We start from the raw sequence: 18,657 nt of genomic DNA, 5'->3' as shown, positions 1-18,657 counted from the left end.
ATTTTGGGGAACCTTCTGGTTTCTGTTCAACACAATGAGAAATCACCCCCTCCCCCCTCTCTGCAGAATAAACCCCCTTGACAACAATTACCTCTTTGTGGCATTGTGGCTCTTGGAATGTGGAATACCTAACCTGGGCACCACACAAAGGCACCTGGGCCACTCAGGTGACCAAAAAAAATCCCTCCTAATAAACCTGAACGTTTTGTGAGAACAACACCTAAAAGAAAAGACACACATAGGCTGGTATAGCTTTTAGTTCTCTCATTTGCGCAAATCCATTCCATGTTAGTTTTCATGGTCAAAGCAATAGTTGGCACAAAGCCATTACTCATGGAAGTGTCTATCATAGTGAAATTGTAATAATTAAAAATATTGTATTACAAATACATTATTTCATATTAGTTTAAACGTATTTTGTAATTGAAAAACGTCAAGAAAATATGTGTGTGTGTGTGTGTGTGTGTGTGTGTGTGTGTGTGTGTGTGTGTGTGTGTTGTTAACATAAATATTATCCATGGAAATCCCCACACCAAGCTATTGAAACTACAAGGATATGTGATATAAACATGCTTTACATTTGATTCCATCACACCCTATGTGTTGTTTCCTTTACATTTGTTATATGTTTCGTTATATATGGTTCCTTTACATTTGTTATATGTTCGTTATATATGTTTCCTTTACATTTGTTATATGTTCGTTATATATGTTTCCTTTACATTTGTTATATGTTCGTTATATATGTTTCCTTTACATTTGTTATATGTTTGTTATATATGTTTCCTTTACATTTGTTATATGTTCGTTATATATGTTTCCTTTACATTTGTTATATGTTCGTTATATATGTTTCCTTTACATTTGTTATATGTTTGTTTTATATGTTTCCTTTACATTTGTTATATGTTTGTTATATATGTTTACTTTGCATTTGTTATGTGTTTCCTTTACATTTGTTATATGTTAGTTATATATGTTTACTTTACATTTGTTATGTGTTCGTTATATATGTTTACTTTACATTTGTTATATGTTTGTTATATATTTTTCCTTTACATTTGTTATGTGTTTGTTTAATATGTTTCCTTTACATTTGTTATATATTCGTAATATATGTGTCCTTTACATTTGTTATATGTTTGCTATATATGTTTCCTTTACATTTGTTATGTGTTTGTTTGATATGTTTCCTTTACATTTGTTATTTGTTTGTTTAATATGTTTCCTTTACATTTGTTATTTGTTTGTTTAATATGTTTCCTTTACATTTGTTATATGTTTGTTATATATGTTTACTTTGCATTTGTTATATGTTTGTTTTATATGTTTCCTTTACATTTGTTATATGTTTGTTATATATGTTTACTTTGCATTTGTTATATGTTTGTTATATGTTTCCTTTACTTTTGTTATATGTTTGTTTTATATGTTTCCTTTACATTTGCTTTATGTTCGTTATATATGTTTCCTTTACATTTGTAATATGTTTGTTATATATATGTTTCCTTTACATTTGTTATGTGTTTGTTTAATATGTTTCCTTTACATTTGTTATGTGTTCGTAATATATGTTTACTTTACATTTGTTATATGTTAGTTATACACTGCTCAAATAAATAAAGGGAACACTTAAACAACACAATGTAACTCCAAGTCAATCACACTTCTGTGAAATCAAACTGTCCACTTAGGAAGCAACACTGATTGACAATAAATTTCACATGCTGTTGTGCAAATGGAATAGACAACAGGTGGAAATTATAGGCAATTAGCAAGACACCCCCAATATAGGAGTGGTTCTGCAGGTGGGGACCACAGACCACTTCTCAGTTCCTATGCTTCCTGGCTGATGTTTTGGTCACTTTTGAATGCTGGCCTTGCTTTCACTCTAGTGGTAGCATGAGACGGAGTCTAAAACCCACACAAGTGGCTCAGGTAGTGCAGCTCATCCAGGATGGCACATCAATGCGAGCTGTGGCAAGAAGGTTTGCTGTGTCTGTCAGCGTAGTGTCCAGAGCATGGAGGCGCTACCAGGAGACACAGCCAGTACATCAGGAGACGTGGAGGAGGCCGTAGGAGGGCAACAACCCAGCAGCAGGACCCCTGCCTCCGCCTTTGTGAAAGGAGCAGCAGGAGAAGCACTGCCAGAGCCCTGCAAAATGACGTCCAGCAGGCCACAAATGTGCATGTGTCTGCTCAAACGGTCAGAAACAGACTCCATGAGGGTGGTATGAGGGCATAATGTCCACAGGTGGGGGTTGTGCTTACAGCCCAACACCGTGCAGGACGTTTGGCATTTGCCAGAGAACACCAAGATTGGCAAATTTGCCACTGGCGCCCTGTGCTCTTCACAGATGAAAGCAGGTTCACACTGAGCACGTGACAGACGTGACAGAGTCTGGAGACGCCGTGGAGAACGTTCTGCTGCCTGCAACATCCTCCAGCATGACTGGTTTGCAGGTGGGTCAGTCATGGTGTTGGGTGGCATTTCTTTGGGGGGCCGCACAGCACTCTATGTGCTCGCCAGAGGTAGCCTGACTGCCATTAGGTACCGAGATGAGATCCTCAGACCCCTTGTGAGACCATATGCTGGTGCGGTTGGCCCTGGGTTCCTCCTAATGCAAGACAATGCTAGACCTCATGTGGCTGGAGTGTGTCAGCAGTTCCTGCAGGAGGAAGGCATTGATGCTATGGACTGGCCCGCCCGTTCTCCAGACCTGAATCCAGTTGAGCACATCTGGGACATCATGTCTCGCTCCATCCACCAACGCCACGTTGCAACACAGACTGTCCAGGAGTTGGCGGATGCTTTAGTCCAGGTCTGGGAGGAGATCCCTCAGGAGACCATCCGCCACCTCATCAGGAGCATGCCCAGGCGTTGTAGGGAGGTCATACAGGCACGTGGAGGCCACACACACTACTGAGCCTCATTTTGACTTGTTTTAAGGACATTACATCAAAGTTGGATCACCCTGTAGTGTGGTTTTCCACTTTAATTTTGAGTGTGACTCCAAATCCAGACCTCCATGGGTTGATAAATTGGATTTCCATTGATTATTTTTGTGTGATTTTGTTGTCAGCACATTCAACTATGTAAAGAAAAAAGTATTTCATAAGATTATTTCTTTCATTCAGATCTAGTATGTGTTGTTTAAGTGTTCCCTTTATTTTTTTGAGCAGTATATATGTTTACTTTACATTTGTTATGTGTTTGTTTAATATGTTTCCTTTACATGTATTATATGTTCGTTATATATGTTTCCTTTACATTTGTTATTTGTTTGTTATATATGTTTACTTTACATTTGTTATGTGTTCGTTATATATGTTTTATTTACATTTGTTATATGTTTGTTTCACATGTTTCCTTTACATTTGTTATATGTTTGTTTCACATGTTTTCTTTACATTCCCAGCTGGGATTTTCATCAGCTATCACCCAAGTATCATCATGCAAAATGTTGCCTCGGTGTAAAAGACAACAATAATAAGAGCTTTACCAACAAGCCAATAGCCAAATGAGGTAGGCATACACTGCATGACTGAGCTGTGATGATAACTCTCTAATACAGATTCACCCTACTTGTCTGTGTTTCATAATAGTGAGAGGGGTCAACTTTACCAGGCAATAGGGTTGCCAAATTTGAAATTTTGCACCACCGACCGAACACTGTACAAACTCTTTAAAAACCGGACCGTCTTTTGGAAAATTTGAAAATCTGGCAACCCTACAAGGGCAAGTGAAGCCTCACAGTTTCACTTGAAACAGGGAAAAGTAAGTCATAGTTACTCTAATAGTAATAGCTAGTGATGCTATACCATTAAAGAGATGATTCACAAGTGAATAGAGTAAAAACTTTATTGTCCATTTTATGAGAACAACAAGCACAATCCTACATTGTGCTTCAGCACATCCTCCCATTTGTCCAGCTATTGACAGACAAGGACATGCCTTGTAAACTAAAAGTGGATTGTTTTTCCTTGCTGTGTGTAAGCAATTATATGATTTGCATACATTATACCTTAGTGGGGGGTGAGTGTGTGAGGGCTGCAATTATATGAACATTCAAACACAAAACAGTCACCCTCCCAGATATTACCTACAGGCTCACATTTCATCTGAATGCTGTGCTTTACTTTGAAACCAAAGACAATTCTTCTCCACAATGGAGAGAACAGGAAACCAGGTGAAAAATAATGCTGTCATGCTCGATGCCCCAATAGTATGATGTGTGATGCAAGTTGATGTGGGCTGAATTACAGGCCACTTGTAAATAAATCTCTCGTTCTAAGTAATGAATGCATGAGTGACTTATTTCAATGGGGATTTATTGTAAGTACTGTACAGGTAATGAATGTGTATAAAAGGTTGAAATTGTCACCACTCGGAAAACAGTGTTATCCGTCCCTAAATAATATTTCTCCACAACAACAACCCACCACTTCTCTTCAGCAGCAGGCAGGTCAATAATTTGGCTACACCATTAGTAACGGTAATGACCTGTGACCTATCTCTTTTTCTTGAGTTGTGTTAGCCAGGCGAGACCTGTTCAATGCAAAACCAAATTGAGCTATTCAAGGGAGACAAGTTTACATGTTTGTGTTTACGTGGTATACTAGCAGTCATTGAAAACGGAAGCAAAGTGAAACAATAAAGTATGATGGCCATTGTTAATATGTTTGTAGGACAAAATATGCATATTTTCTAATGAAGATGGGTGAAATTAGTATACAGCATATTTTATGATCTAATGATTTTCTAATGTTACACAGTAGCCATTCAAATCAGGAGTGTATACAGTATCCGGTGCCTATCAAATGTACTTTATTATAAATCTGTGTAAGTGGTGTTGTACATACAGAGAAAGTGTAAAAACATACAAAAGATCACACATGTAGATAGCAGGGTTGAAGAACATTACATCCGAATTCCTATCACTTTAATTTCTCCTTGATGGATAGAAAATGTGACCATCGAACTGAGATTCAATCATATTGCAATGTCAAGTGAAGATGTAATGTTGCCGAAACTATAAAGTGTGTATTGTAATATTTTTGATTATGATTGGGTATTATTGCTCATGTAAAAGTGACACAATATACCATACGCTCTTCAGATGCAAATAAATTAGGATGGAAAAGAGAGAGATCCTGCAGAAGGTATGCAAAATGGCAAGATGTTGAATCAAAGAAAATAACTTGTTTTGCATTGCCATTCAGAGCCATGACCATTCATTTATTTACAGCATAAACAAAGGCCATCAATGCAAAATGATATGCAAACAAAGGGCTGTGTTTCAGAGTGACAGGATGTCTGTGCTTAAAGCAAACGCATGCCGTTGACCTTTAGGTCATTATTTTGTACGGTGTCCATATTAGGACAACCTAAACATGTCTTGGCTGTCCGAATATTGATACCATAAATATAATATAACCCTATATAATAGAATGTGTTCTGCATGACTATCAAATATTAAGAGAAAATATCAGCCAGTACAACAATTCAGGACTGTTTACTCAAATATGCCATTGAATGGAAGATTTCCCCACCAGCTCATCAAGATATGCCTACAGTAGTTTGTAAAATGATTGGAATTGACAGTGGCCAGCATTAAACTGCATCAACAACACCACCCACCTACTGTGATTTTATGAGGAGGCTCGGGAGGCAAAATTAAGCTGCTGTCTGGAAGGACATGGCCCGGGACGCAGCCTGACTAAGAAGATTAGATAAGATTTACTTGTCAGCAACACTGCTCTCACAGCACTGGACATAGCAACAGGTCAGTGGGTAATGTATGGTGTTCTAGCATTCACCATGGAGTGTGACGGCATTGACCTGAAAAGAGCAGAGCTATTTTCATTCTGACATTCTGACTTTCATTCTCTTCACCTTTATTCCTACCATCTGGCTTTTGGGAAAGGTCTGTATTTAGCCTCCTATTTGTCTGTATAAAGGGTAGTGCTATTACATGTTTGCTAGTGCTATTACATGTTTGTTAGGGCTATTACATGTTTGTAATGGTTTGTTGAAGCTCTCAGTGAATGAATCTCCAGAATTACCTGTATTACAGAGACATCATCCGAATGGAGGTGGTAGAATTGTGGATGCAGTACTGATATCATATAGCCTGGTCCCAGATTTCTTTCTATGGGCACAACTCAACAACAACTTTCTTTTCTCAGGTAGGATAGGACAATGTGAGGTGATACTACAACAACATGGTGACGCACATCCTGTGGTGTGCGCTTGCATGGACATTCAAGGGTCTGTTATGTACCTGCAGGTTCTTCTGGGTGAGTGTGTGTCCAATAGTCTTGTTGCAGATCTGTTTATGCAACTCTTTTCCAAGAATGACAATGACCATAGGAGTTAGCCCAGTTTGTGCTGTATAGCTATGTGTCCTATCTGATAATTATAGCTTTGGCAACCCTCGCTCTGGAAATACTGTATGACTGTCATTGATTTTTGATGCAGGTGAGCCCATACTACTCAATCAAATACATGCCCAATGAACCTCACAGAACGGGGAAGGATCAAGAGGAACAAAAAACAGGTAACGGATGAGGGTTGTCCTCAGTAAATAATGAAAACAGAACAAAATGTAGACTTCTGTGATACAGACTGGCATAGGATTGGTGTTCTAAAGGACTCTACTCTAATCCTCTCATCTATGTGTGTTATAAACTCAGCAAAAAAAGACACATCCTCTCACTGTCAACTGCCTTTATTTTCAGCAAAGTTAACATGTGCAAATATTTGTATGAACATAACAAGATTCAACAACTGAGACATATACTGAACAAGTTCCACAGACATACGACTAACAGAAATGGAAAAATGTGTCCCTGAACAAAAAGGGGGGGGGGGGTCAAAATCAAAAGTAAGTCAGTTTCTGGTGTGGCCACCAGCTGCATTAAGTACTGCAGTGCATCTCCTCCTCATGGACTGCACCAGATTTGCCAGTTCTTGCTGTGAGATGTTACCCCACTCTTCCACCAAGGCACCTGCAAGTTCTCTGACATTTCTGGGGGGAATGGCCCTAGCCCTAGCCCTCACCCTCCGATCCAACAGGTCCCAGACGTGCTCAATGGGATTGAGATCCGGGCTCTTCGCTGGCCATGGCAGAACACTGACATTCCTGTCTTGCAGGAAATCACGCAGAGAACAAGCAGTATGGCTGGTGGTATTGTCATGCTGGAGGGTCATGTCAGGATGAGCCTGCAGGAAGGGTACCACATGTGGGAGGAGGATGACTTCCCTGTAACGCACAGCGTTGAGATTGCCTGCAATGAAAACAAGCTCAGACCATAATGGACCCTCCACCTCCAAATCTATCACGCTCAGAGTACAGGCCTCGGTGTAATGCTCATTCCTTCAACGATAAACGCAAATCCGACCATCACCCCTGGTGAGACAAAACCGCGACTCGTCAGTGAAGAGCACTTTTTGCCAGTCCTGTCTGGTCCAGCGACGGTGGGTTTGTGCCCACAGGCGACATTGTTGCCGGTGATGTCCGGTGAGGACCTGCCTTACAACAGGCCTACAAGCCCTCAGTCCAGCCTCTCTCAGCCTATTGCGGACAGTCTGAGCACTGATGGAGGGATTGTGCGTTCCTGGTGTAACTCAGGCAGTTGTACCGATGCTGTGCAGGTGTTGTTACATGTGGTCTGCCACTGCGAGGATGATCAGCTGTCCATCCTGTCTCCCTGTAGCGCTATCTTAGGCGTCTCACAGTATGGACATTGCAATTTATTGCCCTGGCCACATCTGCAGTCCTCATGCCTCCTTGCAGCATGTCTAAGGCACGTTCACGCAGGTCAGCAGGGACCCTGGGCATCTTTCTTTTGGTGTTTTTCAGAGTCAGTAGAAAGGCCTTTTTAGTGTCCTAAGTTTTCATAACTGTGACCTTAATTGCCTACCGTCTGTAAGTTGTTAGTGTCTTAATGACCGTTCCACAGGTGCATGTTCATTCATTGTTTATGGTTCATTGAACAAGCATGGGAAACAGTGTATAAACCCTTTACAATGAAGATCTGTGAAGTTATTTGGATTTTTACAAATTGTCTTTGAAAGACAGGGTCCTGAAAAGGAGACATTTATTTTTTTGCTGAGTTTAGAATATAATAGAATAGAATGCTCTAATTCTGGTCTCTGTATGTGTTGGATTGTTGATTTCCAGGCTCTGCGAATCAGGAAATACCAGGAAGTCATGATAGCAGTGCCATGCAGAGGAGACTGTCCAAAGCTGAGAGGGAGATCCAGGCCCTCAAGACCCAGATCACCTTTGAGAGGGCAACATGGGAGAGGAAGTTTGTGGAACTGCAGGTGAAACAGCAGGACCTACGTTATCAGGTGTGTGTGTGTGTGTGTGTACCCAGCTTGGGAAAGCTGCAGTAAGGGGCGAGTTCTGTCGCTCTATTGCTGAAGGGCTGAGGGAGACTGAGCCTCTTCTGAGCACAGAGGACACCATGGACCAGAAGTGGTAATCTATTAGCTCAGTGCACTATCAGGCAGTGGCCCACTCCATTGGCTACAGAGGTAGGAAACATCAGGACTGGTTCAATGAGAACTCTGACACCACAACAACCTTATTGGACATTATGCACAAAGCACACAGGGCTACTCTCAACAGCCCCACATCTGCTACCTTCCGCCAGCAATAGCGTGCATCACTCAAGGAAGTGCAAACAACCTTGCATGCACTGCAGAACGAATGGTAGACGAATAAGGCACAGGAAATCTATATCTATGCTGAAGAAAACGACATGCACAATTTCTACAACTCAGCTTAAGCTATCTATGTCCCTAGAAGTTGCTCCATCACCCCCCTGATAACAACTGGTGGTCTGACTCTCTTGAAGGACCAAAACCAGATCCTGATGAGGTGGGCTGACCACTTTGAAGCACTACTTAATCAGCGTTCTCCTACAGACCCCTCCATCCTGGAAGAACTGCCTGTCCGTCCACCCATTCAAGACGTCCACCATTCACCAACCTTCCAAGAGGTGTTATCAGCTATCCGTTCCCTCAAGAACAACAAGGCTCCTGGCGCTGAGAGCATCCTGGCAGAGCTACTGAAGAAGGGAGGTTACTTGTGCACCAGAACGCTCCACCAGTACATCACTGAGGTTTGGGATGGGGAGATCGTCCCACAACAGTGGTGGGATGCAAACATTGTCACCATCTATATGAACAAGGGTGCCAAGTCCATCTGTGACAACAGCCGGGGGATACCCCTTCTGGCTGTTGCCGGCAAGGTCCTTATGCGACTTCAGAAAGAACTGGAGTTCTGTCGACATGATATTCACTGCACGGCATCTCCAGGAGAAGTGCTGTGAACAACATCAGGACCTTTTCATGGCCTTTGTCGACCTCTCCAATGCCTTTGACACAGTGAGCAGGGAACTACTATGGGGCATTCTACTGAAATGTGGCTGTCCAGACAAATTTGTCAACATCCTTTGCCAGTTCCATGATAGGATGATGGCTCGGGTGGCCATAGTAGGGCAGGAGTCAGTGCCCTTTGGAGTAAGCATCGGTATGAGGCAGGGGTGTGTGCTGGCACCTGTACTATTTAACATCTTCCTCCTGTGTGTCATCCAGCTTCTCCACAAGGAGCTTGAGGACAGCAGCAGGGTTGCGATGGACTTCAAGCTATATAGAAACCTATTCAACATCAGGAGGCTCCAAGCAACCACCAAGGTTTTGACGGAGCGGGTTCTTGAGCTGCAGAATGCTAATGACTGTGCTCTTGTGGCCCACACTCCAGAAGACCTTCAGTCCGTGAGGGTATATAGCAGGATGGGACTGTCTAGCAACACCACCAAGAGAGAGGGGGTCTGCCAATGGAGATCCAGCCCTCCACCCACCATGCCTGTCTTCACCATTGAACACAAATCACTGGCAATAGTCACATCCTTCAAATACCTGGGCAGCATCCTCTCAGAGAACTGCAGCATCGACCTCGAAATTAAAAATAGGATCAAGCAAGCATCAGCTGCCTTCGGGAAACTCAGACGCAGGGTCTTCCAAAACAGGGATCTCCACCTCCACACCAAAGTTGCCATCTATCAAGCCGTCTGCATCACCACACTTCTTTACAGCTGTGAATCCTGGGTCACTTACAGTTGCCACAACAAGCAGTTTGAGTGATTCCACAGAAGATGCCTGCAGTTTATCCTGGGAATCACCTGGTGTGACCATGTGCCTCATACAGAAATACTTGCTACTGTAAGACCAACTGCAAGAGTATGGAGGCCATGGTCACCCAACACCAACTGCACTGTCTCAGGAGCGCTCGCAGCGGAAGATCCTGTATGGCCAGCTACATCTTGGCCGGCGGTCTATAGGGGGGGCCAGCTACATCTTGGCCGGCGGTCTATAGGGGGGGCAGATGAAGCGCTACAAGGACCAGCTGAAAACATTGCTGAAGAAGTGCAACATCAAACCCACAGACCTGGAGGATGCTGCTGCTGACTGTTCCACCTGGCGGCAGCTCTGCCAGAGCGGTGTACAGAGGTGGGAAGAGAGGAGCACAACGAGACAGCAAAAACAGTTCAGGAGACATACAACCACGCCTGCCCCCGCCAACACAGACTGCATATGCCCCACCTGCAATAAACTGTGAATCTCGGATTGGACTCTACAGTCACCAAAGAATTCACCGTTAACTCAGAAGTGGAAGTCATCATCGGATACGATGAACTAACGTAACGTAACATGTGTCTGAGTGTGTGTGTGTGTGTGTGTGTTTGTGCGCGCCTGTATGATTATGTGTGTATGTGTTTCATAATTTAGTCATAATAATAATTTGATGACAGCTTTGTTTCATTTTGATCAGCTGATCTCTGAGACTGTAGCCAGGCCTGGAAGTTTACTTCAGGTGGGCAGCTTCGAGGACCTTGGCGAGTCAGAGGTGGAAAACAGACAGTCTTATGATGGAAAGGACCAGGACAGCTCAAGTAAATCACATGATCAACAGTACTTGATTTGCTGTAATCATCATATGGGATTTAAAGGGACATTGCACTCCAACATAAAAGTTTGTCAGATGTTTCCATACCTCAAAAGTAGACTAGTGTTCAGATAGGTCCACGTCACAGGCCATTTGTTGTGTTGATCAAGCTATATGCTTTAATCCCAAATTAATGGAAAAGATAAGCGTTTTCCTACTTGCAGATTTTATTCAGTGCTCGTCTTTTCCATTAATTTGTGGTTAAGGCATATAACTAGATCTACACACCCAAAGTCTTGGAACATGTATTCATCTTCCCATTGGACTAGTTTTGAGGTCTGAAAACATTGGACAAATGTTTATTCTGAAGTGTAATCTCCCTTTAATATTTGCATTTTGAATAGCAAAGAATAATCTTATCCATTACTTAAAATAACAGGCAGCTTGAGCCATTCCAACCGAAGCAAAGGGTCTGCGAGGATGTCATCAACAAGCGACACATGCCAAAGCAGCTTGTCTGGCAGCCAGGTCTCATTGAACTCAGCATTTGGCTCCAGACCCATTTCTGCTCTATCTACAGCCACCAGGTAGAGCCATTTCTCTTCACCTGCTCCCAGCTGTGTCAAAAGGCCATTACACTTAAAAATCTATGTTTGACACTTGTTTTCAGACCTCAAAGTTGGTCCATGGAAAGCACCATGTAATTTCCAAATTTGCAGTGCTTATCTTTTCCATTAATTTGGAGTTGAGGCATGTAGCTGGATCTACGCAAAAAAAATTACTACTTTTGAGGTCTGTAAGGCTGTCTACACAGCCAGCCCAATTCTGATATTTTTTACACTAATTGGTATTTTGACCAATCACATGAGATCTTTTTCAGAGCTGATCTGATTGGTCAAAAGACCAATTAGTGAAACAAAGATCATAATTGGGCTGCCTGTGTAAACATAGCCAAACAGACCTGGGTTAAAATACATGCGTAGTTAAGTATTTGTAATTTAAATATTTATTTGAATATTTTAAAATAATGTGGCTAAAATCGACCACTTTGATTTGAAGTATTTAAAAGTATTTTTTTAAATAATCTTATAGCCTACTATTTAAAACAATTTTCAAATATTTGTTTCCAAATTCATTATTTCAAACACCCCCAGGACCAAACAGACCTGGGTTTAAATGCATGGAGTATTTAAATATTTGTATTTGAAAATACACTGCCTGTATATTTGAGTATTTTGAAATGCATTCCAATATTCAAAAGAAAAATATCAAAATCCTTACTTCAAAATGTCTTTGAAAGTGATTGAATAGTCTTTGAACCCAGGTCTGATCTGAAAACTTTGATTTTACAGTGTAATGTCCCTTTAAATCCTATTCATTTTAAGCCATCTAAAAAGAGCAAACCTTCCGTCCCCCCAGTGGGAGCTCCTGGAGGAGCTACACCGGTCCACACCGGGTCTTTGTGCCTCACTCCCCCCTGGACCTGCAGACGGGACACCGGGTTCGAGTCCTGCTGCCCTCGGGACGGATCAGCACAGGCACGGTTCGTTACCTGGGCCACCTGGAGGGGGAGCCAGACTTCCATATGGGAGTGGAGCTGGAATCACTTGAACACGGGCTGCAAGATGGCACACACATGGGACAGTGCTACTTTGAATGGTAAGTACTCTTCATTTACCAATCATTTTTTGTCTTAAATCAGTTATTCTGTAAATAAGGGATGTTTCATCCTTACATTTTTACATTGGTAGAATTGCTAGAGATCTGCTGTCAAGTATAAATATGTCTCTATTTTTAGAGGTGACAGGAAAAGGTTCAACAGTGCTTTTAGTTATAACTGAAGGGCTTATTTACTTGAAATAAGTTATCCACTGAATCCTGTTGTTTACAGTAGTAGGGCCTCCAGGCTGCTCACACACACAAGTAACAATTTGAAATAATTGTTTATTGAAAAATCTATTTATTTTCTAAATGACATTGTGGACATGGATGGAAAGTTGTTTGATTTTGAAACAGTGTTTAGAGCCTATGGGGATGTTTGTACAAAACATATGTATGCTCAATTGCTCTCTGCTATATCCCCCACATGGAAAGCTAAGATGAAGAAAGTAAAGCATAATTTAACTGTATGTAATCCTACTATAAAAAAACTAAATAATTGATTCAAAAAGCTAAAATCAACTCTGAAATATACCAACTCACTTTCCATCACCTATCTGCAATTCCATACACATTTCAAATGTTTTGGACAGATCCCAATACCATGGAACCCAATACCATGGAAGCAGGTCTTCAATTTCACATACAAAACATCAATAGATACTCAAGAGACTTTCAGTTACTTTTGTATTATTCTTAGCCAGTAGTTCTGAAAGTAGTGTCCACAAGCAAAAAATGGTACCCGAAAATTGCATACTACATCACATATGTGGAGATATTCTCTCTCTTGCTCTGCTGTGTGTGATTCTTTCTAGCTGTCAACAAAGAAAATGCTGTCCATTTAGTGTATTGAGCAAGACTCTAAATGAAGGTTCTGTAATGAAGAGGAGGAGGACATAATGCATCTGTTTTGGTACTGTCAGACAGTGAGCTCATTTTGGCTACAGGTTCAAGGCTGGCTTTCCCATCACTCCATCAAACTACGTATTAACCCCCAATTTATCATCTTGGGTGACGTCAATGTCCATATCCCCTCAATTAATGACACAATACTTCTGCTAGGTAAAATATTCATATTCAAAACACAAAGTTATACATCTCTAACACCCAACCTGATTAAACAATTAATTAGAAATTCCCGGGGCCACCCACACATAAAATGAATGCACACATGACTGTAAGTCGCTTTGGATAAAAGTGTCTGCAATATTATATTATTTGGGTAGTCAGGCAATATTTATTTGAGAAAGTCCACAACATTGTTATTGAACAATAAATTAAAATGAACATATGCTACTATAAGGGTAAAATGATCCATATGCCATGGAGTGTAAGCAAACAACGTTTTTCCTTATTTATTTTTGTATTAGAATACTACACCATGGCATTGCTGATAACTGTCTTGTCCAAATGTGTTGCATCGTGTGCTTTTCGTTTTGAGTATTGTCATGATTGTACATCATCCTCCGTTTTTATGCTTGTCTTGTCACTGATTTATCGACTTGTTTGTATTTTGTAAAATAAAAAAAGAATATAACAAATATGGTTCCGTGCTCAAGACACACTTTGACATGTGCTGCTGACGTTGTCATTGTTTGACTTAACATGCAAATATCAACCTCAAAGAAAACATGAGTAGCACGTGTTTGTCAAAAGAGGAGAACAAAATGATATGAAATACTATGTACATGTATACAATGTAATATGTGGGATGAGTACTAACACTGTTTTCTTTGTGTTCGGAAATACAATAATAGTCTTGTAGCATCAAATAGTAATTGCTTATTATGCATTTCGATAAAAGTACACTATACATACAAATGTATGTGGACACCCCTTCAAATTAGTGGATTGAGCAATTTCAGCCACACCTGTTGCTGAGAGTAAAATACAATCGAGCACACAGCCATGCAATCTCCATAGACAAACACTGGCAGTAGAATGGCCTTACTGAAGAGCTCAGTGACTTTCAACATGGCAACGTCATATGCCACCTTTCCAACAAGTCAGTTCGTCAAATTTCTGCCCAGCTAAAGCTGTCCTGGTGGAAACGTCTAGGAGCAACAACGGCTCAACTGCCAAGTGCTAGCCCACACCAGCTCACAGAACGGGACCGCTGAGAGCTGAAGCGCGTAGCGTGTAAAATCGTCTGTCCTTGGTTGCAATACTCACTACCGAGTTCCAAACTGCCATTGGAAACAACTGTTAATCAGGAACTGCGCAATGCCAAGTGTCGGCTGGAGTGGTTTAAAGCTCGCCGCCATTGGACTCTGGAGCAGTGGAAATGCATTCTCTGGAGTGATTAATCACACTGGGTTTGGCGGATTCCAGGAGAATGCTACCTACCGCAATGTATAGTGCCAAAAGAAAAGTTTGTTGGAGGAGGAATAATGGTCTGGGGCTGTTTTTCATGGATCGAGCTAGGCCCTTTAGTTCCAGTGAAGGAAAAATGTAACGCTACATTATACAATGACATTCTAAACAATTGTGTACTTAGGGAAGGGAAGGCCCTTTCCTGTTTCAGCATGACAATGCCCCTGTGCAAAAATCAAGATCCATACATAAATGGTTTGTTGCAATCTGTGTGGAAGAACTTGACTGGCTTGCACAGAGCCCTGACCTCAACCCCATCGAACACCTTTGGGGTGAATTGAAACGTCGACCGCGAGCCAGGCCTAATCACCCAACATCAATGCCCAACCTCACTAATGCTCTTGTGGCTGAATGGAAACAAGTCCCAGCAGTAATGTTGCAACATGAAAAGTGAAAAGCCTTCCCAGAAGAGTTATGGCTGTTATAGCAGCAAAGGGGGGACCAACTCCATATGAATGCCCATGATTTAGGAATGAGATGTTTGACGAGCAGGTGTCCACATATTTTTGGTCAGTTAGTGTATATATTCTCTTTATCGGGAAATATGATATTTAGTAGGGATATTTTTATAACACTGTGCTATATTACCCAATGGTCTGCCTCATTTTCACTCTAAGGTATTGAAATCTAACTGCCATGTGGTGACTGTCTGTTTCCCTTCCCTTACAGCAAGGCTGGCCACGGTGCCTTTGTGCCATTCACTAAGCTGTTGATGGCCTGGGAGTGATGACATCACAGTCTCTATGGTGGAGGGTCACATCTGGATGAATCATATGGACTCTTTGGCATCAATTACGAATGGTCTCTGAAAGTAAACTTACACTACTGGTCAAAAGTTTTAGAACACCTACTCATTCAAGGGTTTTTCTTTATTTTTACTATCTTCTACATTGTAGAATGATAGTGAAGACATCAAAACTATAAAATAACACATTAAATCATATAGTAACCAAAAAAGTGTTAAACAAATCAAAATATATTTTATATTTGAGATTCTTCAAATAGCCACCCTTTGCCTTGATGACAGCTTTGCACATTCTTGGCATTCTCTCAACCAGCTTCACCTGGAATGCTTTTCCAACAGTCTTGAAGGAGTTCCCACATATGCTGAGCACTTGTTGGCTGCTTTTCACTTACTCTGCGGTCCGACTTATACCAAACCATCTCAACTGGGTTGAGGTCGGGGGATTGTTAAGGCCAGGTCATGATGTAGCACTCCATCACTCTCCTTCTTGGTAAAATAGCACTTACACAGCCTGGAGGTGTGTTAGGTCATAAATCACAGACAGTGTCACCAGCAAAGCACGCCCACACCATAACACCTCCTCCTCCATGCTTTATGGTTGGAAATACAAATGCAGAGATCATCCGTTCACCCACATCGTGTCTCACAACGACACGGCGGTTGGAACCAAAAATCTCCAATTTGGACTCCAGACCAAAGGACACATTTCCACCTGTCTAATGTCAATTTCTTGTGTTTCTTGGCCCAAGCAAGTCTCTTCTTCTTATTGGTGTCCTTTAGTAGTGGTTTCTTTGCAGCAAATCGACCATGAAGGCCTGATTCACACAGTCTCCTCTGAACAGTTGATGTTGAGATGTGTCTGTGAAGCATTTATTTGGACTGCAATTTCCGAGGCTGGTAACTCTAATGAACTTATCCTTTGCAGCAGAGGTAACTCTAGGTCTTCCATTCCTGTGGCGGTCCTCATGAGAGCCAGTTTCATCATAGCGCTTGATGGTTTTTGCGACTGCAATGGAAGAAACTTTCAAAGTTCTTGAAATGTTCCGTATTGACTGACATTCATGTCTTAAAGTAATAATGGACTGTCGTTTCTCTTTGCTTATTTGAGCTGTTCTTGCCATAATATGGACTTGCTCTTTTACCAAATAGGTCTATCTTCTGTCTAACACAACTGATTGGCTGAAATGCTTTAAGAAGGAAAGAAATTCCCCAAATTAACTTTTAAGAAGGCACATCTATTAATTGAAATGCATGAGGTGACTACCTCTTGAAGCTGGCTGAAAGAATGCCAAGAGTGTGCAAAGCTATCATATATTTTGATTTGTTTAACACTTGTTTGGTTACTACATGATTCCATATGTGTTATTTCATAGTTTTAATGTCTTTCACTATTATTCTACAATGTAGAAAATAGTAAAAAATTAAGAAAAACCCTTGAATGAGTATGTGTTCTAAAACTTTTGACCGGTAATGTATAGGCACAAGTTTACTGGGAATATGGCACCGCTGATGTAGCTACTGTACAACCAACATGCTTCAAAGATCATAGAACTGTCCATATCGGACCTGTATTAAAGACCAACATTGGCAAAAGAAGAAGGAGAACAAAATTATAAATACTATATACAGTAGTGTATGCTGTACATGTATACAGTGGTATATGTGGGATGAGCACTAACGCTGTTTTCTTTGTGTTCAGAAATAAAGTAACACTCTTGTAGCATCAAATAGTAATAGCTTATTATTAATTTCGATAAAAGTACACTATACAGTATATCTTGTTCATGACATGGCCATAGAAATATTTGGAATTATGGATGTGCAATAAACATTTAGAGTCTCCCAATGACAAATACTAGAACATACAGTGCCGTGAAATAGTATTTGCCCCCTTTCTGATTTGATCTGTTTTTGCATATTTTTGATACTGAATGTTATCAGATCTTTAACCAAAACCTAAATGTTAGATAAAGGGAACCTGAGTTTACAAATTACAGAAAAAATGTATACTTATTTGATTTACTTAATTAACAAATTTAAGGAGCACCCAATTCCCCTGTGTGAAAAAGTAATTGCCCCCTTACACTCAATAACTGGTTGTGCCACCTTTTGCTGCAATGACTGCAACCAAATGCTTCCTGAAATATTTGATCAGTCTCTCACATCACTGTGGAGGAATTTTGGCCTACTCTTGCATGCAGAACTGCTTTAAGTCAGCGACATTTGTGGGGTTTCAAGCATGAACTGTTCGTTTCAAGTCCTGCCACAACATCTCAATTGGGATTAGGTCTGGACTTTGACTAGTCCATTCCAAAACTTCAAATTTGTTGCTTTTTAGCCATGTTCATGTAGACTTCATTGTGTGCTTTGGATCATTGTCTTGCTGCATGACGGAGCTACCCTTCAGCTTCAGCTAACAGATGGATGACCTGACATTCTCCTGTAGGATTCTCCGATACAAAGCAGAATTCATGGTTCCTTCTATTAAGGCAAGTTGACCAGGTCCTGAGGCAGCAAAGCATCCCCAATCCATCACACTACCACCACCATGCTTGACCGTTGGTATAAGGTTCTTGCTGTGGAATGCAGTGCTTGGTTTTTGCCAGACATAATGGGACCCATGTCATCATTAAAGTTATACTTTTGACTCATCTGTCCATAGAACATTCTTCCAAGAGTATTGATGATCATCCAGGTGCTTCCAGGCAAACATGAGACAACTTTTTGGACAAGATGGGTCCCATTATGTCTGGCGAAAACCAAACACTGCATTCCACAGTAAGAACCTCATACATGGTGAGTGGTAGTGTGATGGTTTGGGGATGCTTTGCTGCCTCAGGACCAGTACGACTTGCCTTATTAGAAGGAGCCAGTTCTGCATGGAAGAGTGGTCCAAAATTCCTCCACAGCGATGTGAGA

The 18,657-nt window shown here is 41.2% G+C and overlaps 1 protein-coding gene across 1 annotated transcript; it reads left to right on the top strand.

The window, feature by feature from the left end:
• The first annotated feature begins 5,804 nt into the window (after positions 1-5,804).
• LOC115177246 (centrosome-associated protein 350-like) lies at positions 5,805-15,837 on the top strand. Its single transcript, XM_029737851.1, has 8 exons — positions 5,805-5,927; positions 6,190-6,300; positions 6,482-6,560; positions 8,187-8,359; positions 10,848-10,968; positions 11,401-11,548; positions 12,381-12,620; positions 15,663-15,837. Exons 2-8 carry the CDS (start codon positions 6,226-6,228, stop codon positions 15,718-15,720), a joined length of 894 nt encoding a protein of 297 aa, XP_029593711.1. The 5' UTR covers positions 5,805-5,927; positions 6,190-6,225; the 3' UTR covers positions 15,721-15,837.
• Positions 15,838-18,657: the final 2,820 nt, after the last annotated feature.

The sequence above is a fragment of the Salmo trutta genome, chromosome 37, assembly GCF_901001165.1.
Source record: "Salmo trutta chromosome 37, fSalTru1.1, whole genome shotgun sequence".
Classification (NCBI taxonomy): Eukaryota; Metazoa; Chordata; class Actinopteri; order Salmoniformes; family Salmonidae; genus Salmo; species Salmo trutta.
Note: the sequence above shows the minus strand (reverse complement) of the source record. Positions and strands in the feature narration are given on the sequence as shown.